Source organism: Aulonocara sp. 'chitande type north' Nkhata Bay, linkage group LG17 (assembly GCF_057382095.1).
Source record: "Aulonocara sp. 'chitande type north' Nkhata Bay isolate Kocher_YH1m ecotype deep benthic linkage group LG17, A_spYH_male_GT1.1, whole genome shotgun sequence".
Taxonomy (NCBI): domain Eukaryota; kingdom Metazoa; phylum Chordata; class Actinopteri; order Cichliformes; family Cichlidae; genus Aulonocara; species Aulonocara sp. 'chitande type north' Nkhata Bay.
Window position 1 is genome coordinate 21,959,806 of NC_141360.1, and position 25,267 is coordinate 21,985,072.

At 42.6% G+C, this 25,267-nt stretch overlaps 2 protein-coding genes across 11 annotated transcripts; one reads left to right on the forward strand and one right to left on the reverse strand.

Moving 5' to 3' along the window:
- On the reverse strand, positions 1-11,677 carry proser2 (proline and serine rich 2). Of its 5 annotated transcripts, XM_086270177.1 has the most exons (5): positions 8,703-8,830; positions 6,483-6,596; positions 2,894-3,164; positions 2,336-2,749; positions 1-2,119 (listed from the first exon to the last, which is right to left on the reverse strand). In XM_086270177.1, exons 2-5 carry the CDS (start codon positions 6,546-6,548, stop codon positions 1,281-1,283), a joined length of 1,590 nt encoding a protein of 529 aa, XP_086126303.1. In that variant the 5' UTR covers positions 6,549-6,596; positions 8,703-8,830; the 3' UTR covers positions 1-1,280. The 5 variants fall into 5 exon arrangements, with proteins under 5 accessions (XP_086126303.1, XP_086126300.1, XP_086126301.1 ...); XM_086270174.1 differs by lacking the exon at positions 8,703-8,830 and adding an exon at positions 11,439-11,677 and having other exon boundaries at positions 1-2,749; XM_086270175.1 differs by lacking the exon at positions 8,703-8,830 and adding an exon at positions 10,867-11,352 and having other exon boundaries at positions 1-2,749.
- rab3ip (RAB3A interacting protein (rabin3)) lies at positions 10,807-25,234 on the forward strand. Of its 6 annotated transcripts, XM_086270180.1 has the most exons (15): positions 14,482-14,926; positions 15,017-15,094; positions 18,566-18,686; positions 19,471-19,587; positions 19,890-20,056; positions 20,133-20,298; positions 21,126-21,221; positions 21,887-21,964; positions 22,039-22,254; positions 22,348-22,476; positions 23,027-23,139; positions 23,249-23,272; positions 23,575-23,674; positions 24,362-24,431; positions 24,511-25,234. In XM_086270180.1, the coding sequence occupies exons 4-15, from the start codon at positions 19,498-19,500 to the stop codon at positions 24,591-24,593; spliced, it is 1,332 nt and encodes a 443-aa protein (XP_086126306.1). In that variant the 5' UTR covers positions 14,482-14,926; positions 15,017-15,094; positions 18,566-18,686; positions 19,471-19,497; the 3' UTR covers positions 24,594-25,234. The 6 variants fall into 6 exon arrangements, with proteins under 6 accessions (XP_086126304.1, XP_086126307.1, XP_086126311.1 ...); XM_086270178.1 differs by lacking the exons at positions 14,482-14,926; positions 15,017-15,094 and adding an exon at positions 10,807-10,909; XM_086270181.1 differs by lacking the exons at positions 14,482-14,926; positions 15,017-15,094 and adding an exon at positions 10,807-10,909 and having other exon boundaries at positions 24,514-25,234.
- The last annotated feature ends 33 nt before the right edge of the window (positions 25,235-25,267 follow it).

The following is a 25,267-nucleotide window of genomic DNA, read 5'->3' on the forward strand; positions in this document are numbered from 1 at the left end:
TAAGATTGTTCAGTTTAATGGGTGCAAATATTCGAGCAGATGGACTATGTACAGTTTATAATGTGGATATTTCAACAATCAGAAAGAACACCAGGCTGTTCAGTTATAGCAGCAACTTTCACATGGCCGCTCAGCTTCCCTTTAACCACACAAGAGGCACTTTTTATCCCTAATCTGTGCAGACGTGACCACTTCACAGGAACATTTCCTCATAAAGTAGCTCCATACTGCAGGTATGCACCATTAGATACTTCAACATGACTGTAGCTGAACTACAGAGAACCGGAGTCTGTAAACATAAGTTTATAAAATATATACTTCAAAAGTTACTGTAGGTAAACTACAGAGGCCGGAGTCTTGATAAACACACACACACACACACACACACACACACACACACACACACACGCGCGCGCACACACACACGCACACAGAGTTAAATAACACATTTTCAAATGTCAGAAACAACATATCGAGGATGTATTTCTAGACTGTGTGGTTTTAGTGCTCGTGTTTTGTCCAATGCTATGTGCACACCCATCCCTAAAGAGCAGTTTTTAAAGTATTCCCTCTGTGTAGTAAAAAAGTAAAAGTCCTGCCCTCAAACCCAGACCACCAGTCTGTGGTTTGGTGTGGGAGGTTTGTTCATTGGAGTAAAAATATCCCCCTGCTCGGCTCGGCTCCTCATCTTCAAGGAAACAGCATCTTTTCTTTGTTAGTCCCATACATAAGATCCCTTTTTGCTCTTTAGTGCTGATTATATTAGAAGTTTTTTAAAAAAAAAAGAAAAAGTGCTTTTAACTGGAAAAACAAATACACACTAACATACCACTGACTAGAAAAAATGTCCAAAGTCAGTAAAGAAAACCAGTGAAAACAAGAAAAAAGGCTCCCATGTAACAGAGGTGATAAAGACTTCACAGTCTGAGAATCCAAGTTTTAAACAGAAAAAAAATCCCAGTGAAAATCTATCCAACCTTAAATCCAAAGAGGCTTGAGAGCCTCCAGATTAAACTAATGCTTTTGGTAAAAAGGCTAAAAAAAACTCTGGACGTTCACAATCGGACTCGTGTCACAAACAAAGCTGAGACAGGAAGCTAAATAAATGTTTTTTTTCCAAACTTTTTGGAGAGATTTAAAGCAGTTTAGCTCAGCTGCACTGTCTATCTGTAAATCTGTAAAAGTCTGTCTTTATCCACTCAATAGAGGGAGCTATAACGAAACAACCTCCACCAGCAGGTAAAAACTGAGGATAAATCCAGAAAACAAACAAGAGTTCATCAAGACTTTTTCAGCAACCCCAGTTTCCTCAGTGCCTCTCTGCGTGATTCATTCATCTCCCCTCGACCAGAAAACTGCACCGTGATGCCTTGGGGACGGAACATCGAGTTGGATCTTCGCCTGTTGTCTGCGGACAAGGACGTCGCAGGTTTCTGGGGAACAATGTGCCGAGGAGGTCTCGGGGCCGGTGTTGGGGCTGGAGGTTTGGAACCCCTTGCTGGGTTTTCTGAAGTGCGATATAAGCCGGTGACTGGGTTGACGTTTCGGCTCCTTCCTCCGTAGCTGTTGTGCTCGGGCTGCAGCAGCTCTGATTTGTAGGGCAAGGTTTGACCCCTGTCCATGTGTGAGCTAAGGATGTCGGGAAGCTCGGTCCTGGAGCCAGATAGGGAACCGGGGGTCATGACTTTGCTCTTTCCCCCGTAGGTGTTGGGATCACTGGGGTTGGAGAGTGCAGAAGCGTGGGTTCTGGGTTCATGGCTTGTTGTTGAGGGTGCAGATTCACTCTTGGAACCAACAGAAGGGTGGACCACGATGGATTTTCCTCCGTAGCTGTTAAGTGCCAACGAGGTCACCTCAGATGGCTGCTGGGGGATGGATACTTTGTTTTCCACAGGAGGTGGATAGGAGCTGCTCTGTGCAACAGCTGGACGCGACAGGCTTGGTTGGGGGTTTCTGTCGTCATTGCTCCTAGAGGAAGATGTCCTCCGAACCTCAGGTTTCCTGTCAGCATGAATCAGGGTCTGAGGTGGGGTAGTGACATGGGCTTTGGGCGATTTGGGCCCAGTCTCAGTTGTTGTTGGATGATGAGCCTCCAGTGGTGTGGGACTGCTGCCTGCACCTGTAAGAGGAACCAGCGGGGTAATGTTAGGGGTGATTTGGACTGGCATACCCCCAGACATAGCTCGATTTCTGGTTAGGCCTAGCTTAGACAGGGCCTCCATTCTAGATTTGTTTGGTGTGGGGTCACTGAAGGAAATGCTGCGAGTAGGAACATTTCGAGGCTTCTTCCCTACAATGTGTAGAGAATCGTCCTGCAGCAGAGGTTGATTCATACCTAGGTTTGCCAGCATATGCGCCTGTTTCTCCTGGATGCTCACATTAGGTGGTGGCTGGTTTTGACGGTCCTTGCTGCCAACGATCATGTTGATGTTGTCAGGGTAGTGGGTAGGCTTGGCAGATGTAGGAGGACCCTGCTTCACTGGATGATCTGTGCTTGGCTTTTCATCCATGCTGAGGTGGTGGAGTGAAGGAAGGAAGTTAGCTGTTCCTCCGGACTGGTTCTCAGCTATCTTCTTGGCAATCAGCACGGGGGTGGGGACACTGCCTGCCGGGTGGTAGGGTGTGTTCGTCTGCCCGGACATGCCACTCGGGAGGGGAGGGTTGTACTCTGAAGGCAAGCTGTCCATCGGATTGTGCCTTGGCTTTGTCTCAAAGTGGCTTTCAGGGGGTGGCACCATAGTCTGAAAGCCTGGTAGAAACAAATTGAAGAAGTTTCAGTCACCGTGATTTAGTAGTTTAGAGATGTAATTTAATAATCTGCTTCATCTACATAAACAATTTTAAATATTGTAACTGACTACCCCGAACACAAACGCCAACTGCTGTACGCTACCTCGATGGTTGGGACTGAAGATCGGCTCTTTAGAGTGCACCGAATCTGCTTCCTTGTGGACCAAGTCAATAATATCGTGATCTTTGGGGTTGGTATCGTAGGGGTTGGCGCTCATAGCCACAGGTCTAGTGACCTCTTGAGTGGCGTTTTCAAAGGGCCTTGCTCGCACAAGCCTCCAGTCGTCCTCCTCTAAACTTGCCTCCAGCGAATCAATGGTTTTCTCAAAGAACTGGATGCAGTCCTGCTCCTCTTGACTCAGGTCTTGATCATCCTGTGAAGAGATATAAAACATTTCTGCTATGTCTTCTTTGTTCCTTAACATTTTTGCCTCAAAGGTTAAAGAGTCAGGTTACTGTGAATCACTGTAGCACACACAGAGAGAGGTTTCTCCACTATTTATAAAGGGAGGGGAAGATTTGAAGGTTGCCACTTAAGAGGGAGGCACTCTGGGTTTCTGATTTAAACACTTTACACACCATTTTTCTTGTTCTTGTTTGTTTTAGTGTGCAAAAATATTTGTGTACTTCCTGTATGTGAAAGTACATACAAAGTATGAAAAAAAGATTTTGACATTTTGAAACATTTTTAAATAGAACAAGCGAGTATTTGCTGAATCATCCTTTTTTATTCTTCATGATTCAGTGATAAATGTTATTGGTTCACCGTCACCTGACCTGTGCTTCTGTAAAAATGTATCTGCACCTCATGTGCTTGCAAGCGACTACACATAGATAAATGCAGGTAATGGTGTTGGCCACGTGCATGAGCTACGCCGTAGCCTTTACATAGATTCACTGCAGATCTATTTATGAAGTGTTACTCTAATAATGACGATAATTTACTAACTGGATTTCAGGATTTATTTAATATTACCTCAAACTAGTGACTGAGCTAGTAAAGCTATCAGGATATCATTTTACTGAGGTCAAAGGGCAAGAGAGCTGAGAGTCATTTTCCCACTCGCCCCCTGCTGACCAATGAAAAGAATACATTGGCTGATTTTTTTTTCAGCAGTCATCTTGGCTTCATGGCAGAAATTGAGGAGGCGGGATTGCCAGACACCACCTGTCATTTTGTTAGTGCACTGTCTCCAAACCAAACATTACAGGTCTCACTACCATGTGTTAAACCTTCCTGTTCACTCTCGCTAATAATTCTGTCACACTTGTCTTCACCAATCCACTCGGCCTGCACTCTCTTCTTCACCTCTCCTGTGCACTGTCCGTTGCTGCGAATGATTGACTCTCGGGTATTTAAATTTATCCACCTTGTTCTTTCTGCCTGCCGCTCATGCACACACACACATATTCAGTATTGCTTTTATTCCTCTTCTCTGCAGAAAATACCTCCACTTTGTTTAGTTTGGCACTAGCACAGCAGCTCTTTTTCCATTTACGGTAAGTTCAAATCTAGGCATGTGTTCAGTTTTGAAGATATCAAAGTTGAATGTTTCTCTAAATATACATTTTTTTTTTTTTAAAAGGGCCTTAAAGCTGAGTTCTTTCCTGCAGCCAGCAGGCTGACTTTCATATGTGCTCTGCTCTAGTTTCCAAGAATCAGAAGAGTCAGAAAGGTGGATTATCCAAATATGCTCCCAGGTGTGCAACAATGGCAAAAAGGCTTGACTTGAGGGTTTCGCAGAATTTCTCAAACCTGCCTGTGACCTCACAGTCACTACATCTGCCCATTTTCCTGTTTATGACTGAAACATACTGAAAAAAGACTGATTATTGTTCTTAATGCAAAACAAGACAAAAAGGCCTGCTGTGGTGCTGCTTATGTCTCCTCATCACTGAGCTCCACATATATGGGTGCGAACGTTCCACGTATGACTCTCACACAGTAGGCATGTGTAGAGGGAACACAGACTTGTTTGTTCTTCCAGACTTCTTTTCCCACCCTGTTTCTGGCTCAGCTGGCCCTCCCTCTCTCTCCTGCTGGACGGCTCCCTCACCTCTTCCTCTTCACCTCCACATACTCAGAACCACCACAGCAGGGTATCCAGTGACAGCACTCAGTGGCAGTGGCCGCTGATTTTGCTGAGGTCTTTCTGTGGTCCTGATAGGATCGAGGCCACCTATTTAAACCAAACCACATGGCTTTAGGGGATCCCCTGACACAATGTGTAATGGACTTAAAAATAAATAAGAAAAAAAGCCTTGTTATGTGAACAAAGTGGTTCGTTATCATTTTAAATTACAGCTGGCAACTCTATGAAAGAGTCTAAACTCTATTTTCTTTCAAAGCTCTTCAATAAAACTGATTTTTGCACGTGTCACCCGTGACTTTCGCTGGTTCAAATGTTCAGTGTTTCTACAAACTTGACTTCGCAAAGAAAACTCAAACACAAAAAAATCTGAATTGAGACATCTTAATTACTGAACTGGGATTCATGACCCAGGACTTACACGTGAGTACCACTGCTCTGAAAAGTGGACAGCAGGACTTTTACACCTTATTTGTTCTCTGTGAAGGTAATGACCTTCAGGCTGCAGTTGAAATGAAAAGTGCTACGACCAGATTACCGAGACACCTGCAAAGACAAAGACACCTGCAGCAACACCCTCGTGAAACTAATAAGAGACAAACATGCAGATCTGCTGGTTTCAGCTGCCATGAAAGTCGTCCATTGTAGCGAAGCAGCTCAGGACCTAAAAAACTGCAGCTTAACCGGTTCGGCTGTGTCATGTGCTGATAATGAATCTCATCCCTGAGGCATGTGAAGGGATTAAGTTGTTAGGCAGGTGTAGCTTCCTAGCTTCTGAAATGACTGGCTGCGTTGTGTAAACATGACGTCGAGGCCTTATCCAGCGTGAAAATGCAGCTTGAACAATTGGGTGTTCACCTGATACGCAGACTCTGTTTGCTGTGGTTAATAGGACAAAAAGAACAGGACTGCTCTTTTCTCTGCCATGATGTGACCCGCTATTGACCACACAGGGGAATACTCATGCAGGAGCCAATTAGCAGCTTTTTCTAAAGGCTGGTGGTCTTTTATAGTTGAAAAATAGCTCCAAAATGACTGTTTTACCAACAGGAAGACTGATATTGCTGATTCCCTAAGAGAACGTTAGACATCTACATCTGTCCCTGTGCAGAGATAACAGCCAAGATCAGAGTGACCTCCAGTTTTATTTCAATTCAACTTGGCTGCAAAGCCATGCTCCTTTTGTTCCTCTGTTCAGGGGCAAAATACAAAAAAAAAAAAAAAAAACCCAGACAGTAAGACCTCTTCTGGTTGAGCAGGTTACCCTTATGCTGAAGGCTGACACAGGGGACTATTGCCCCATGGACACAACTGAACTACTCAATGGACCGATTCTTCTTTAAGATAGAAAAACTGTTGTTTCATGTCACCAGGTTTTGACAGATTAAAAACTCTAATGGGACTTTCCCCCCTTCCCTGACTTCTCTTGTGGTAACAAAGTTATTACAATTGCTTTAATTAAAAAACCAAAAAAAAACCCCAAATCTGTTTAGTTTTAGCCTGTTTCCTGTGTCGGTTTGCTCATAAGAATGTGTGCTAAATTACAGAGAAGCAACAAAAAACTCAGCTGTGAGTAAACCAGAGTGGTTTTTGAGTACTCACGCCTGGTCTGGAGCTCCCATTGACCTTGTAGTAGAGGTGAGATTTTTCCTGCAGACGGAAGTCCATGTCTGGTTCTGCTCTGTAGAATCATCTAATCTGCATCTGAACGAGAGTCTGCAGACACAGAGGAGAGCATGTCAGCTCAGGCTTTAGACTTCACTGAAGGCTCAGTGTCAAGCTGTTTTTTTTGCTCCTGGCTCCATGTGATATCAGGAGTATGAGCTGCAGCCAATCAGAATGAAGTTGGCTTAAAGGGGAGGAGCTAAAACAGCTGCTCTAGAATGAAAGAGTATTGATAGTGCAGTTGGCTTGACATAGATACATATCAAGGGTTGTGCTTTTTTTTGGGTGGGTGGGGGTGGGGGGGTAAATGTTTGGATTTTTTGTGAAATATTGGACATGTTTACATATTTTGGCCTCAAACCAAGAAGGGAGGTTTTAAAATTACTCGCAACTTCTTAGGTGCTACTGCTGCTGTATAATCAATAAAAATATCCTTCAGCCACCTGGTTTTGTTATTACATGCAAGATTTCTACATCAAGTTTGTAGCAGATTTACATTTGGCCCAATAAAGAAGCAATAAAATGTAAGATTTAAAGACTGCGAGACAAAACTATATTAAGATGAATAAAGTATGCTTGCATTTGTAAATTTATTTGTAAAGCCCTCAGTTTACAGGTTACAGATTTTTTAAATAGTTGGCAGCAGTTGCAGAAAGCAGCAGTTTTCTTGTTGTAAGGTCATAAAGAGCTGGATTAATCTTCAACAGCATTAAAAACCTGTCGGATAAATGTAGTGTTTCCCTCAGGAACGTAACGGAGCACAAGGGTAAATTTAGTCCACAGCACCTGATGGACCAGTTAACCGAGAGCAGGAAGCTGCAGAACAGGATCGCAGAGCCGAAACCAACGAGCTTCTCGGCCGACACATTCCTGCTTGATGCCGCGCTCATGACAAGAACAAAGAGAAATGCTGCTTGATGAGTTTGAAAAGACAGAAATGAGGAAGTGGCCGGAGGGCCAAGAAAAATCTAAGTATAGATGAGGCGGTCACAGTGAATGAATCTGGGTCTGAAACCAGCCCGGGTTCACATGGGTCCTCAGTCACAGCTCAGCAGGGCATTAGGTTTAGTACAAGCACAACACTTTGTTGCCTGTCACACAGCTAAACCGGATCTGCAGGTGTGGAGATCAATTATGAACCAATTTATCTCCAAGTTGTGTAAAGAAAACCCCCAAATCAACATAACTCAGATTGAAAGTGTTCAATCGTGAGGCACAGGCTCATTCTGAATATCATTGTTGGGTTAACTGCCAAAAACCTTAGATAAAAAATTAAAAACACTGCAATGGTACTTCTGTTTAAGTCTTGACTACTTGAACCCAGACTGTTCTCTTTCCACCACTGTTAAGCTATTATTGTTATTTTATAAAGACTTCTACTTTCTTCTTCTTCTTCTTCTTTTTTGATTAGATAAAATATGTATCCTTCTAATCTAGAATAATTTCACGGTCACAGTTAGGGAGCAGCTGGGTTGCTCTGGCTCAGGACTTGTAGGTGTTAAATGGTGAGTCAATGATGAAACACAGAGGAGTGTTACTGCACAGTTATGAATGAAACCAAGCCCAGGCAGTTACGCGCACTCATTCCTCTGTTATCAATATTAATATTTCTCCTGAGTCCATTATTTTTAAGCATCTTTAGATTTTCTTTGGTTTATTTACATTTCTCCATGATTATTGATAAATTGATGTAAACGACTATTTTTTAATGTTTTTTTACACTGACATGCTGTAAATGATCTTTACTTTCAACATTTGAAATACAGCACATTTTTAATTACTCGTGAACTTAACTTTTCCTTTAAAGGATAACGAATAATACATACTTTTATGCACACATCCCTGCTCATGGAAATGATTATTAACAGTGAATCCTTTCAGTTTTCACGAGATCGTCACAAACTGATAAAACAGGCTTTACATGTGTCTCTCATTCTTATAGGAAGTCTGTCCATATATTCTGAAGTGTTTTCAGTGTATTGCATTTTAACCTTAAACATCTATCAGACAATCACTAAAAAATAAATTTGCCTTAGAAAACGTTCTTTTCCATTTTACACCTGGACAAAAAACAAAACAACCCCCCCCCCCCCCCCCCCCCCAAACAAAAAAAAAAAAAAAACTAAATGCGGTGAAATGCAGGAAAGTGAAACTTACCCATAAAATCCTCGCACTAATCATTCTGAAGTTCAAACCAGAAACTGGACAGATGACTTTCCTCCTTCACAGAGAAGGCAGCAACATCAGCCTCTAATCTGGCTGGAAACGATAGTCCGAGCTCCGTGTGCGTAATGACACCATTCGGCTCGTTACGCATTACTTAAAAACACGGGGGAAACTCCACCCCCAGAAGGGTGTGTGTGTGGTTTATTCAGGTGTGTGACACAGTGGAAATATATTACACACACACACATACACACCTCAGAGTATCATAGGGATGGGTTCAGAAGCAGTAGGACATGTGAGCTTTGTTTCGTTTCGTTTAGTTTTGACATGTAACTGAACGCATCACATTCCTGTTATTCTTTTGGGACAATAGAAGAACAATAGAAACAGTTTACATCAAATATAGATCAGCCAGCTCCCTGAATCTGCATCTTTATATATCTATATCATATCTCCACATTACACAGTTACAGAGTGACATATTAACTGACTCCTCCGGAGAATGTGTCGCCGTTTTACACTAAAGAATCCAAATTGTGTGTAAAATACTTAAATTTAGCTCCACAGTCATAAAACGTAATATGACGTCACCGACGGGACTCGCTGTGCTGCTCACTGAGTAACTGTAACTTGCAGATTACTCAGGTTTTGAGTACCCTGATTCCCCCCCCCCCAAACTTTATATAGACTGGCTGACAACAACACAAAAAGGAGCACTAAGAAAATAAACGGAAAAAAAATAAACTCAAACACAAAATGCCAGAGCTTTAAAATCGTTCTAACACACTCAATTATACAAGTATAATGTTTAAAAAGGTGATCGAGGCTTTTTAATTCTTATTGTCCATTATTGAATAAATATTTTGCATTATATACAAAAGTAAACGGAGAACTTGAATTTATGAACCACTGTTTCCTATCGGTTCCACAAAAAGAACAATTTAAATTGATATCACCTTCAAGTCTCTGATGGTAGTGGTTAGTTGGATAGAACCTATGAAGCATTTTAAAAGAAACGTCCTTTATTGGTCATAAAGAGTTTTTGTGGTAAAAGCCAGACTTTGTGCCACCAGTTATTTTCCACAAAGCTGGACCAGTATGTTTGAGAAGAGGGCGAACATGTGCAGTCTCGAGGAAACAGGATCTAATAGAGGACAGCTCCAGAGACCCGAGGAAGCATTCTTCGCGTCTCCGTGTGCTGGAAGTGCGCACCCACAACAAAACATAGCGTGTCTTTATACTTGGAAAAATGGGACTTGTTTGCCCCCTGGTGGCTTTTAATTCTTCTTCACTGTTTATCACTGTTCACATGTTCACTTCACTGTTTATCTTCATCCTCACACACAGCCTCTCAGACTGGAATGAATTGAACATTTAAAGATTAAAACCACCGGAGACCTTAATCTCAAGGAATATACCACCTATTTGTTCATTTTACAAATTTAATCTCATACTCAGGGACCTTCAGGAAATGCTATCCCCATTCCCAGCTACAAATTATTATTATTATTATTATTAGTAGTAGTAGTAGTAGTAGTGGTAGTACGTTCAATTTTGTTTATTACAACTTAAACTTAATAAACTTGGATTTTTGTCTCTGAATATTATCTCGCTCCTACTACATTTTTAAATTAATTAAAAAAACAATTACTGCGTGTGTTTATTTTATTTGATTATTCATTTTATGTTTTCACAACTTTAATATCGTAAATTGAACAACAATTTAACTATCGTAAAGCATTATTCCCCTCACTGAGCTATATTTTTATTTTATGATACATTTCATATATTGTGCCTTTAGTTGCATAAATCTGAATTTTTATTATCTCAGAATATTATTTCTCTGTCCAAGCACAATATTTTATTTATTTAATTATTATTATAATTATTTTATTTTACAACTTTTAGTTCACAAGTCCAGACTTTTTGAGCTACATATTAATTTGAATGCATTTTTCTTAGTCTTTATTTGTTTCCTCTTTCACGAGCTCTCTCTCTCTCTCTTTTCTTTTTTTTTTACAATTAAATTAAATGTAATGTCATTTTATTTGTTCATGGGCCTAATGCCGAGTAATGAATTCCTGCTCTCTGCACGGACTGCTCTGTGACGAACTGCTTGGTGGCTCTGTGGTTTCCCAGCGGACCGTGAACGTACCTTCCGTCAGTTGGAGCTCCGCTCTGCGTCAACAGCCGCTCCGGTGAGTGTCTCTCTGTTTGTTTGTCTGTTTTTCGGGCTGTTTCGGCACGTTACCGTGAGGCAGACTGACCGACTGGGCTGCTATGCACGCGGGGGTCCGGTGAGTACACCTTTAGGGCCTCGTTACGGTTTTTATTTTAATCCGTGAGTCGCTGAGTTAAGCGAACTTGCTCAGCACCGCTAGCTTAAGTGCTATATACAAAAAGCATCGATGCGCCCATTATCGGACAGCGTTTCTCTTCTCCCTCAGCATCACTCCGTCACTCACTCAGTTTTCTGAGTTTTAAAGCGAATCCGCAGTTTCATAAATCCGTGCATTCATCTGTTTTATGTAATGAATGAAATTAGCCAGCCCTGGCCAGGCTTAGAGCAGTGGCCGATAATGGAAGCAGGGTTTCCCTCTGCAAGCGATTCCCTGATGTTTACTGAATGAGAAAGACGGATGTGTTTGGGTTTTTGGTTTTTTAGTAGTTCTCTTCTTGTCATGTGCTTTATTTCCGTGTTTTTAACACACCTGTGCCCACACTCACCCTCTTACTAATGTCAAGTAATTGGCCAGCAAACGTTAGCTGCTCAGCTAATCCTTAGCCCGATGTAGCAGCGAAACCCGAAGCTCCGCGCAAAGACGCCGCTGTCATGCATCTTTCAGACGGCGTCAGGTGACAGTCCTTAGCTCTCTAACTTAAGCCACCGCAGGTGCTCACGTATTAATGCATTAGCATGATAGGTAACATCACGTAACGTGCTATCCGCGGCTAATCCAGTGCTAGTTGTCCACAAGGCACCACCTGAGAGCAGGAGTACCTTACCTGGAAGAGTGACCTCAAGCGTACAGGTGACACTGTAAGCGGGGTGCAGGGAGAGCTGGAGGTCGGGTTAATGAGCAGAGACGCTGTTGCAGGTGTAAACTCAGGTGACTAGGGCTGCTCGATTATGGCAAAAATGATAATCACGATTATTTTCACTGAAATTGAGATCACGATTATTTGACGATATTTATTTAACCCTTTAAGACCTACTATAGAACCAAGTCCACCAGAGCTTATATTATTTTTTTACATGCTGTAGTGCCATTTGTGGGAGCATTTCAAGTTGCTATACATCAATACAACTGTTATAGCCCATATTTTAATAATATGTATGCATTAAGTCCATAGTAATTACATAAATTGCAAAAAAGTGCAATAAACTACAAAAAAAATTGAAAATCGCTTTTGTTTTGTTTACATATATTTCTACTTGGAGAAATTTAAGAGGTTTATCCCTCAAAACTTTAAATACAATAAAGTTGCAAAAAAATAGTTTCCCACCACAGGAAATTTATTTTGAGTGTCTTCATAGTTTTATTTTGGAGATACACCAATTTTTATATACTGCAGGAAAAACAAAAAACAATCCTATGATGCAAATTTGCAAAGAAAACAGCATGTGCATCATTTTACTGTGGGAAGTGTTACGAACAGCTGATAGGAACGGCAAAGCGTGTTTCTGGAATATTATGCTTTTGTTCCTGCAAGCGCTTTTTATGCAATTTTTGCAAAGCTATATGTGGAACGAAACCGTGACCGAGGACAAGCTGATGGCATCAGATGTAAGTACAACTCCTCCGGTTTCATATGCAAAACAAATTATTGCGCTAGCTTACACGGTTCAGGTTCTACAGGGATTTAAAAATAGTTACGCAAAACGGAGCGTGCTGCTCTGACCGGCTTTAAAGGGTTAACAATGACTTTAAAAAAATAATATAAAATAGTGTGCAACACCACTGAAGTTTTGTTTTTTTTTTAAACTCTTTTCAACCAACGGCAGTCACTCTCCAAATAACTTCTGCTTAGCTTTCCGAGCTTCCCTCGGGTCCTCTTAATCAGCGGTCTCCACCCTTTTTTGCGCCACGGACCGGTTTATGCCCGACAATATTTTCACAGACCGGCCTTTAAGGTGTCGCGGATAAATGAGGGAGGGGCTAATAATCGGCTCAGTCATTTTTAATGATCGTTGAAAGCCCAGATCGTAATCGTGATTAAAATTCGATTAATTGAGCAGCCCTACAGGTGACATTTGTGCACATGCTGCACAAATATCACTGAGCTTGGTATCAGGTTTCTCTGAAGTACTACAGTGTGTCAGGACCACTGAAGGTAAGAAGAGGAAACCCCAGGGCTCAGAAAAAATAAAAACCTGGCAGATTAATGAGAAAAAAACAGTACAAATAAAGAAGAAAACACCTGCCACATTTATGGCAAGAGATGAGGAAAATTATCAGGAAAAGCTGGCAAATTTTCAAAGAAAAAATGGTACATCTAGGAGGAAATTTTATGAGAATAAACTGGCAAATTTCCAAGTGAAAAAATTGTGACAAAAAAGTGAAAAAAATTGCAATTTTGTGGGCAAAATAGGAAAATTTACGAGACAAACTGGCCAAAAAACCCCAAATAAGTATATCTGCAATAAAAAAAATCTATGAAGAAAAGCTGCCAACTTCACACAGAGAAAGTGAAACGATTAAAAAAAAAATCTAAATTTGCTGCTTAAATAAATTTATAAGCGAAACCCTGTAAATTCACTAGAAAAAAGTTCAATTTTTGGAAAAAAAAATCACATTTCTAATTTTAGGAAAAAAAGAAGCTGGAAATGATTTATTTTTAAATTGCCAAATAATTAAAAAAAAATTAAAATGTAGTAAAATGTGTGAATAATTACCAGTAAATGAATGCAAACTGACCTCCCTTTGCACTTTATATATCGAGGGGTAAGTATAAGAATCTCCAGGCTTAATCCTATTATTGAACAGACCCCAAAAGGATTTTAACGTCTGGCTTGTTCTGCTCAGTCTTTAAATCCTGATAATTCAGTTGATACATCTAATTATGGGAACAACCATTACCTGTACACATCTGTAAGCACACAGAAGTTTCTGTCAGGCCTGGTTGTCGTATGTTTGGTGAAGCAGGTATTCCTCCAATGACTGTCTGTGTCACGCTCTTATTTTTTGGAGATGTATTAAAGGATGCCGTTCACCTGCTCTTCTCTGTGTTAAATGATAAATGCTGGTCAGTGCCACAGAGCCCCGACACCTTTATTTTGACCCATTTGTCACCATAATCCGTTGATGGTGAGCTTTTCATTGTTGTGGTCAGTCGAGCTGTTTGGGATTCGTGTAAACGCTGCCTGCTGAGACACAGGATGAGCCTTCATCGGCCGGCCCGAGTAACCAGATCCTTGCGCGACGTGTCGGGTTACCACGCCAAGCTCTGTAGGACTGGTCTCTATGGCGACAGGCAGGCAGGGAAGAGGAGTCAGGTTGTTTTTAATGAAGGTGGGGTTTCACCTGTGTGTGTTGATGTCCATCACCATGTGTCATACATCCTGGATGAGTTTTTGCCGATGTGTTTTTCTAGCGGCACACTGTCAGACGTGAGCTGTCTTTCTTTCTTTCTTTCTTTCTTTCTTTCTTTCTTTCTTTCTTTCTTTCTTTCTTTCTTTCTTTCTTTCTTTCTTTTATATTAATATTTTATGGGATAAATAATTAAACCAAAATACCTTAAATGATCTAAAATCAGCATCTTTCACAGTATTTGATTGTTTTAACTCTCTTTGTTGGTCGGAAGTTGTGATTGGTTTGTGGAATTTGGCTCTTTAACCTCAGACAGATATATCATAATCTGACATTACTTGCTGATTTCCGTGCCCCTAGTTTGAAACCACAAACCTCCTCAACAAACCGCACAAGAGGAAACAGGAGATTCATTCATATCAGGTATCATCAGCAGTTTTTTGTAGTCTGATGTCTGATTGGCCTTGAATGCAACATTAATGCCTGCTGTCAGCTGCATTCCAGCATCAGTGAAACTCGGACCAAACAATGACACAACTCAACATTAACAGAGTCCGAGACACGGCGTCACAGCTGAGGATCATTTCCCAGCATGCCTCACTGCGGCGGGAACAAAACCCCTAATCAGGCCTAATGACGGGCGCAGAAGAAGAGATGACATGATGATACTGACGGAGAAACAAAGTACTCACTCAGCATGCTCTTAAAATACAGCGAGGGAGTGACAGCAGCTTTATTTGTCCTTAAGTCTCTCTTTGTGTTTACATTCATCAGAGGAGGACACACCCACTGAACACACACACACCAGGTGGAGCAGGTGTGACCGGTGTGCTGTTCAGCCACTCTGCTGAGGTATGCAAAGCAAAGGAGAGAGACAAAGAAGTAATTAATTACTTTGAGAGCACATCACGGTGATGCTGGTTAATGATATAGTAACTCGGGTATGAAGTTTCAGAGGGAACTTCTTGCCTGCCTGCTGAACTTTGACTCCAGCCTTCATGAGTAGGGATGGGTATCGTTTAGGTTTTATCCGATACCAGTACCAAACCGGTACTTTTGAAACGGTGCCGGTGCTTAAACGGTGCTCGAACCGGTGCTTAAAGAATGAAGAACACAAACTTTGTCCAAAAACCTCTTATGTTTAGCTGTTTTTTTTGTAAAAAGATAACAATGTTAGCCTTTTCTGCAGCTATAGGGCATATATGGTATCACTCTTGGCTGGAAGCAGTGCTTAATCAATGGAAAAAACACCAATTTTGTCTAAGTGTTTAGCCGTTTCCCACTTTTTCTTTGGTCATTTCAGCCTTTTTGGCCAGGGTGAAGGGAGTATCTGCCATCAAACAAGAAGACAGCCGCATGTAACTACGACGATGTTTGCTAGTTCACCTTATGTGCATTAATGTAAGAACGTGGTTAGCCTACTCAACGTAAATTACACACGAACAACATTAAGCTACTCACGCAGAGAAGAACGGCTGCTGCTGCCATCATCATCCGTCATCATTTCTGCTACACTGGCAGGGCTAGGGGCCAGGACTCTCGTCTTCGGGTTCTTGGGGGATGTTGCTAACTCCGGGTCCGATAACAGGCACCACACCCGCAGTAGATGTGCACGGTGTGAGGTCTCGCAGCAAGCTATCAAATATGGCGCATTTCTCGGCTTTTAACAAAATGCCATACGTTGCCAGGTGTTTCATCAGATTCGAGGTGTTACCTCCTTTGCACAGTATCAGCGTAAAGCACTTGTTGTTGGCTGCTGAGTTTGCATCTTTTGCTGTGAAGTACAGCCAGACTTTTGACCGCTTCGCCTTGGGCATTTTTAATCTGTAGCTCTGCTCTAAAAGAACGTACGTACCTGGGCCCGCCTACTACGCTTGCAAAGGTAAAATGATTGGCTAGAATCCAAAGTGTATGACATCTCAGGAAAAAAAGCACCGAAATAAAGCACCAGAATGTGCGCTGCTTTTCGGTCTGGTTACTACAGTTTATGTCAGCACCGGTTCTGACATACCCATACAGTTCTGATACCGGTACCCATCCCTATTCATGAGCTGTACATTAACTTTGGGCAGTTTGTGGAGGAAATGCAGTAATAACTCCACATTACTGGAAGATAAGGGAGCTGCATGGGTTAAACTTGCAAGAGGCCCACCTCGTGCCCGCTCCCTACTTGAAAACGGCAAGTTCAGGTGGACTTTGTATCATAGTGCTGGCAGATGAAAGACGAACTAATGTCTAACCGGAAGATGTTTGAAATACAGTGCTGTTTTTCTTTGGTGGTGGTGTTTTGGCTTGTTGAGCTTGGTGTGTGAAGTCTTGTTGGTCCTTGCTACCATTTCTAGCTCAGAGATTTAAAGATTAGCAAGCTTTAAAATATGAGTTTTCTGTTTGGACTTGGCACCAATGTGTTGGTGCCAAAAACTGCAGTTCCTCTAACGGCCACTTGAGGTTGCCTCCAAGGTTAAAATGTCCTGTTTATCGCAGTGAAGCAGCAGTGCTACTGCCATCAGACCAGGCTCAGAGGGACGAGGTGCAGGATTGACACATACAGTCAAGTAATTGTAATGCTTCCTGATGAGGAAGACTAAAATTTCACTCACCAAAATGCAGGACGCCTCATTACTAGCCAGATAATCCAGTATGAAAAGTGCCAACAGCACAAACAGTCCAGAGGTCGAGTTCAGGGACTGTCAGTTAGACAGCCTTCAGCCTGTGGTAGCACATTTGTACCACCTGCTTTAACATCGGAGTCTATGGGAACTGACTCAGCATTGGAGGCGGCCTCAAGTGGATGTCAGAGGAACTGCAGTTTTTACTCCTAAGCCTGAAGGCTGATGGTGTCCTGTCATAACCCGGGCGGGCAGCAATGACTCAAGATTGGTGTAGGAGCGTCTACTAGAAATCTTAGGCGAGCTGAAACTCATGGACATTGACCTCAAGGTCAGAGATCAAGTTTACTGAAAATCTTGTGAACACACATTGCTGTATATAGACGTTTGAGGAATAACAGTCCGTGACGTGGGGTCATGTGTCTGGTCATGACAGTGCAGGGACTGAGAGAGCAGTCAGACATTAAGGATGAGTAAATTATGTTTGCTTCACAGGTGTACTTCAGCCTAATGTCTCCCTGGCAGCCATCAGTATTTTTGGCAGTTTGGCTTTATTTTCTACCAGTGCAGTGAGCTTGGTGTTTTTATTGGTGTGAAACCTGCAACAAAGACAAAAGGGGACAGAGCCTTTCAGTCTGTTGCACCAAGGCTGTGGAACAGTTTACCACTACAATTACGTTTGCTTGACTCTGTGGATTCTTTTAAAAAACAGTTAAAAAACTCTTCTGTTCAAACAAGCCTTTTGTTGATCTACATATTTTATATATATATATATATATATATATATATATATATATATATTTATTTTTACATTATTTACATTTGATCTTTTACATTGTATATAATGTCTATTGATTTTATTGTTTATTTTAATATTTGTGTACAGCGCTTTGTGATTGCCTGTCTGTGAAAAGCACTTAATAAATAAAGTTTACTTACTTACTTACTAACTAATGCTCAGTGGAGAAAGGGAAATCATTTTAAAAAAGCTTCAGTTTAAATTAAAAGGCGTTATTGTGTGGATACGTCTCAATTAGGGATGGAAAAACTGGCTTCGAAATCCAAGAGAGTGTCCCACTGAGCTCCTGTGCTGTCATGCTGAAACCATGAGTGATGTCTGTACACTGTGTTCAGACCTGGAGTTTAATGAAAACTGTGCAGGAATCAATAAAACGACGATTATAATGTTTCTTAAGAAACTGAAAAACACACAAACCCTCCTTGAAATCAGCAGTTCAGCAGCCTGACAGGTGAAGTCTGGGGCAAAGACATCTCCTGTTTCCGCCTGTGAGATTAATTACTGTTGAAATTTCTGCCCACTCAGCTCGGCTCTCATTTAAGGTTTGGAATCCGGACAGTAAAACGGTAAATGCAGGGATCGCCTCATTCTCTCTAAATGTTATGAGTCAGCATCCATAAACCAGCTAATTTTAGCTCACCTGGAGCTGCTGCTGGCTCAGGCAAGTCTTGGACTGCAAAAAGTGCCTGAGCTCTTGCTACCTCCAGTTTTTTTTTTCTTTGAGGAGTAGTAGGGGTTCATTTAAGGATTTTAAAAATACCATTAAAAATAAAGGCATTTAGTGGATATTTAAAAGACAGAGTGACTTCTAAGCCTGATGATCTTTAGGATCGGTTACCAAGACAAATATTTTAAACTCACTCACAGCAGAAAGTAAAACTAACCTGTCTCTGTGCCTCTTTCCCTGTTTTTCAGGTACAGGACAGTCTTTTCCTGTTGGCGTGTGCTGAGTCACTCCTTCACCTGAGTTTTACTGACTGCCTGTCCTTGGGCCTCCACTGAACCTCCAGATTTCTCCATCCACAGCTGCACCATGGTACAGTGAACAGAAAACAATTTGAGATCTGAGACACTTTCACCGAGCGTGTTAGCCTGTTTAAAAAAAACCCAAATAATTTTTTTATTTTATTATTTCTTCAGGTCATCAAACAGCCGTTAATAAGGTCCAAGGCTGTTTCTGCTGTGAGCACCATGCAGATTTTGTTTCCTCATTAATCTGCTGAAAAGGCTTCTCTGTGCTCACCTTAAGTTTAACACCTCTGAATTTAACACCTGAACTCACCTGCAAGAGTTTGACAGTTTCAGGGTTTCACATGAAAAATAATCACAAGATTAAAACACACTGATGTTTTCTTTAATTCTGAGGTGGTGATTTGAATTATGCATGCCGCAGTACTCTATGTGTCCAGCTGGGGCAGCAAACAGAGTGCCAGACTGTTACTTTTTTTTTCTTTTTTTTTTTTGCGGGTAGATGGTATTTTATTTTGTGGGGGTGTAGTCGTGAACCTGTTTGCAGGAGCACATACAGAATCAGCTGAATTTCAGACCACCACTGCCTCTTACAAGCTTCGCATAAACTGGACATAAAGGATCCATTTGAAAGACTTTTGTATTTGTCTGCGTTAACGAGAAACTTTTTAATTGCAAACTTGCAGCGAGTAGAGCGCTGACGGCTGCTAATTCACCAACAAACATCTTTTGAAGCCTGTTTTTTGGGTCCCCCCCGCTGTTAGTCACCAATTCTCCATCTGCAGTCTACTGAAGCGAGACTGCTGCAGCTTTCACACGACTCACGGCTCTGTGTGTGTGTGTCTGTTCAGAGTGTATGATGTCTGAGAGCAGTTGCTATGGCCTGCAGCAGCGGTCAGAACAATGCAGAGACTCTGGAGGGGTTCCACGAGGTGAATCTGGCCTCGCCCACCACACCTGACCTTCAGGTAAGGTCGGAGCTCCAGCCGTTCCCGTTAGCTCCATGCATGCTTCACGTTTCAGGAGGTCCACTCTCGTAGTTCATCGTTCATCGGGTATAAAAATGTTTTTGTTTTTAGAAATCTGCGCAGCCTCCAAGTCTTCTCTTGTGCATGATTTAAAAAAAAAAAAAAAACAACCCTTCGCTGTCGAGGATTTTTTTGTGTCCTGTGTGGAAAAGTTCATTGTGTGTTTGTGCGTGAAGATGAAATATCATAAACTCACTGTTCTGGAATTTGTGTCACCCTGACTGCTTGTGTTTGCCCTGCAGAACCAATCGGATCAGCGCCCGGCCATCCGTCACACCACCCCGCCCACTTCTCTATATCGCACCCACTCTCTGGGAGCGCCTCCTCCGGGCCTCCCCACCTCACTGCGAGCAGATCAGCTGCCCACTCAGCCGGTGTACTCGGCACCGCGGCACAGCCATAATGGAAGGTAACAAAAACACAGGCGCCTGCACCCAATCGATGAGCCGTAATCCGTAACTCACCCGTGCTGTTTCCCCGCACAGCGTGCCAGGCCTGGAGGCAGAGTCGGCCGAGTTCATGTCCGGAGAGGATGGGGAGGAGTGTGGTGCTCTGAGCGACAGCCTGTCACGGCTGCGCAGCCCGTCGGTGATGGAGGTCCGAGAGAAAGGATATGAGAGGCTGAAGGAGGAGCTCGCCAAGGCTCAGAGGGTAGGGTGCGCTCACTTAGGGTTATGTCTTCATCACGCAGAAGACATCACAACGTCAGCTTCCCCCAGACTAATCTGACCTGAAAGTGACCTAATCATGACTTTAACTCAAGTTCTCGTGTTTTTAAGCTTTGAAGGAACCGTTCACCCCAAACTCAGGGATGCTTTTGTCAGGAGAGACAAAAGAAATAAGATCAAGAGCAGAGACATGAGAGAGGACAGAAAAAAGATGAAAGAAATCATTTAAAGATGGGCAGTCTTCAGAAATTATGAAACTGTAATTCAAGAAATAAATACAATAAAATCCACAGACGTCTGCTTTGGCACTTTCATTAGGATTTATTTTATTTCTACCAGATCTTAGCCACAGTGCAGGAGGCAGTGCCCGTTTACTGTGACGACAGGATGTAAACAATGATCACGTCTTGCCTCAGCTGAGCTGTAATTTACTGTGTGCTTCTTCAGACTGGAAATAAAAAAAGAAAATAGTTCCTGGAGGAATGTTTGAGGTTTTTCTGAGTAACTGAGGGACGTTACTGCCACGCAACAAGACGAATGTTACTGCGTTCCTTTATGTTTGTGTGTGTGTGTGTGTATTTGTGTGTGTGTATTCACTACATCTCACCACAGCGTTCATTACTTTAGAGCGATATCGTGTAATTTTCAGAGTTTTATTTAAAAGCATGTTTTAAATGATTTTTTGCGTTAAACATGTTTCACTTATTTTAATTTCTTCATCTCTTTGTTCGTTTGTCGACATGCTTTCATTTCCACATGTTCATTTGGTTGTCTTTCTATTGTGTTGCTGTGCGTGTGTGTGTGTGGAAGGAGCTGCTGTTGAAGGATGAGGAGTGTGAGAGGTTGTCTAAAGTCAGAGATCAGCTCGGCCAGGAGCTGGAGGAGCTCACCGCCAGTCTCTTCCAGGTCGGTCCACCTACCCTACGTCTGTGTCCTCTACTTCCTGTTTCCTTTCCTCCTCTTCCTCCTGAGGCACCGGACAGAAAGAATATGAGTGATTGACACAGGCAGTGTGAAAGAGGTGTGACGGGTTTAACAAAGCTTTTAGGTGAACTCTAAACATTTAGTTTTGTCACCCATCAGGCATCGCAAGTTTCCTCTAAATATGGGCAGATAATTGAATTTGATGAGAATAAAGTTAAATTATCATTTTTGTTCAGTCTAGCTTTTGTGTTGTATTATGTTAAAAATGAAGTGCAGCCTTTTTGCCTAACAACAGATAGCCCTGCTGAAAAGCTCAAACTCGACCACAGATCGAGGCACAATGCTAAAAACCTAAGAATGTTTCCACGAGTGTCTCCTGTGACATGTGAGGTCCAGAGCCGATGTGTCTGTGCTGAATGAATCTGTCCGGCGAGCCCTGAAAACGTGCTGCTCCAACTCCTCTTCCTCCGTGCTCTCGTTCACTCTTGGCTTTCTCTTGCAGGAGGTGTTGGGACTCTGTGTGCTTGTGCGTGTCTGTAAATGCAGATTACCTTTATGTTCCTGTTCTGTGTTTTTGAGTTTATTTATGATATTTCAGTTGCACTGAGCTCGTTTAGCTGCTGATTCACCGTCTGTGTGTTTTCCAGGAGGCTCACAAAATGGTGAGAGAAGCAAACGTCAAACAGGCAAATGCTGAAAAACAGCTGAAAGAAGCTCTGGGCAAGGTGAGACCTCACCACTCCACATCAGACCAGACTGTTTACCTGCTTACTCTGAGGATTTCTGTTTCTTTCTTCAGATCGACGTCCTCCAGGCGGAGGTTCAGGCTCTGAAGACTCTCGTGCTCTCCTCCCCGACCTCCCCGGTGGGTGAGCTTCCCTCTGTGGGAACAGGAGGAGGCGTGAAGACTCCCTTCAGGAAGGGCCACAGCAGGAACAAGAGCACCTCCTCCGCCATGCTGGGGACTCAGCCCGACCCGTCGGCCACGCAGCCCATTGTACGCGAGTGTCGGGAGGTAAGAGGTGCAGCAGGAGGAGGAGTGCTCACGCTCCCAGAGCTTTTTCTTTAACAGCCGATGATGAGACTGCATGTAGTTTCTGACTTGCAGGTGGACGGTCAGCTGTTCAGCGAGTTCAAGGCATGGAAGGAGGAGCCGACGTTCGACCGAAGCTGCAGCTTTCTGGAGAGAATTTACCGTGAGGACATCTACCCCTGCTTGACCTTCAACAAGAGCGAGGTACATGACGACCTCCCGAACTCTTAAAAGCGCTTTATTAGGAGTAGAAAGACATGCAAACATGCACCCATCTGAGATTTCAGCACTGATATTATCATTTCAGTTTTTTTTGTTGTGAAGGTCAAAATGTTTAGAAGGTTTAAAACTTCTGATCTGATCTCACAAACTCAGTCACTGTTTAGCTCAGATGATTAAAAGATGTTAGGTTTCTGTAGACAAAGCTGCAAAAAGTTCGTTAAAGGTGCGTGCATCTGCCTTCTGGGGACACTGTTGCCTCACAGTAAGAAGATTTGAGCGTGAGTGGGTGGCGACCTGGCAAGGCGTGCCCCGTGCTCGCCCTCTGCCAGCTGGAAAAGGCTTCACCCGGTTTGTCTCGGTATGCGTTTGATTTGATTGTTTAAAAAAGTGCAGTTGACAAATGTGCAGGGTTTAGAAAATCCCAGGGAAAAGCCGGGGCCGCTCTGAGTCCCCTGGAGATGCATGTTGACATGAATCAGAAAGATTCTGATACCTCCTGTGTCCGTTAATGCCCTCCTCTCCTCTCCCCCAGCTGGGTTCGGCCATCTTAGAGGCCGTGGAGCAGAACACACTGAGTGTGGAACCGGTCGGCTTCCAGCCGCTGCCTGTGGTCAAAGCATCGGCGGTGGAGTGTGGAGGACCAAAGTGAGCACGTGCACACACTTGAACTCAAACACACGCACACACTTTCTCCCCTGCATTGAGCTTTCACTCCTTCATCATCACATCTCCATCTTCCGATTTCCTCCTCTAGTGGGCGCAGGTCTGAGCTCGTCACGTAAGTCTGACTCTCTCCCCCATTAGCTTTTTCCCTTTCTTTAGCCTCTCCTCAGTTGCTCCCCACCTTCATCCGGCTCTTCCAAACCCTCCTGCTAACTTATTCCCTCCTTCTAAACTTCTGTTCAGGATGTCAAAGCCATCCTGTCGTCCTCTTCTCCTCCTTTGCTGCCTCAAGCCGTGTTAGTTTTGCTCCTGTGTAGTTTCTGCTTTGTAGGAGTTTTTTTGTTTCTTCTTGTTAAAGTAACAGCTAACTCATGTTTTTTTTTTCTTTGTTTGTTTTTGTTTATGTCCATCTGGTAGAAAATGTGCCCTGAGCGGTCAGACCAAAACCTGCAAGCACAGAATCAAGTTTGGAGATTCGTCCAGCTATTACTACGTGTCTCCCTACTGTAGATACAGAGTGAGTGTAACACCCAGCCATCCACTCACACCTGAAAGCTTTACCTCCCCTTTATGTCCGGTCCATCTTTCCTGAGCCAGAACATTTTCTAAATTACTCCAAAGCTCAGTGAGCACTAAAACAATCCTGCCAGCTTCTTCCACCATCACTGTAAAAGTAAGAAAACAACTCTGGAGGTGATTCAGAGCATGTTACTGCACTTCTGCATGAGCAGTCCCTCTGCATGAGGATAAGAATGAAGAGCTTTCAGAATGACTAAATAAAGCAGCCATGCCTCTAACGTTAAGTCTTACACTTGTTATAAAGGATGAAACTATCCAGAGACACAAACTGTTTTCTCTAAATGTGTTTATTTATTCTTCAAAGTTTTAACTTGGAGCCTCAAGTGAATGTCACAGGAGCTGTAGTTAGAAACCTCCCTCCATGATTTTTATTTTTTTTAAGTGTTTTTTTTAAATGTAAATGAGAAATTAGAACATAAATCTGAATACTTTAAATCGTCTAAATTAACAGAAACCTAAGTTTTAGCAAAATCACTAAGCTTATAGTTCAGCATGTAATCCTGTCCTCACATTAAACATAAGGAATAAATACGTTAAGTCTATAACTCTTTGTAGCTTTGCATGACTTCACCTGAAGCTCAGAAACTGTTGACTGGTGTTTTCAGCAGTGTCCTCTCTCCTTCAGATCACAGCGGTGTGCAACTTCTTCACCTATATCCGCTACATCCACCAAGGGCTGGTCAAACAGCAGGACGGTAAGAAACGCGCCAGTGGATTCTTGTGGTGGCTCGATATCAGTGTGATTAAACTCCCTGCCTCCCTCTGTGTTTGCAGCAGAACAGATGTTCTGGGAGGTGATGCAGCTCCGCAGGGAAATGTCCCTCGCCAAGCTTGGCTACTACAAAGACCAGCTGTGACCGGGGCCGTCCTCCACTCACAGCAGAGTCTGAGCTGAAGCCCTGCCCCACCCTGGCTCTTGCCCCTCCCCCTTATTTTGTGTGAGTGTTTTTTGTGTGAGAGAGAAACTGTTTTCAATCATCACAAAAAAAGACTGAAGACTGTGATTTTGGTGCCGGTGGTCATTACTGATCTGGACTTCTTTGGGTTCTGAAACATGCAACACTCCAGTGTGTCAGAAAACTGACATGTTTCTAAAAAAATAACACTACAGACTGTTTGGTCATCAGTTACATGTGATCTCTGGAGAGATGCATGTGGGTTTTGAAGCCTCAAAGCGAGAAAAATATCAAAAATAGGTGTTAGAAATATGAGAATATCTGATAAAAGTCATATTTCAAGGGTGAAGTTGAACCGTAGAATAAAGTCATTGTTTTAAGAGGAAGAATGTTGTAAACAGAATCACAGAAACTGTGGAAAAATAACCCCTTTTGTTTCCTGTTGTGGAGACGTCTGTGGCACCTAAAGTGGACGTTCGAGGAACTGCAGGTCGTGCTGCGCTTCCAGGTTCGCTTCATTTTCCTGCTAGTTAACAGGACACATCTTCCTTTTTCTTTAGGATGATTTTTCAAAATAAACCGCCATTCATAACAGAAACCGTCATTATGGATTTATGTGTGGTGGCTTTCAAAGC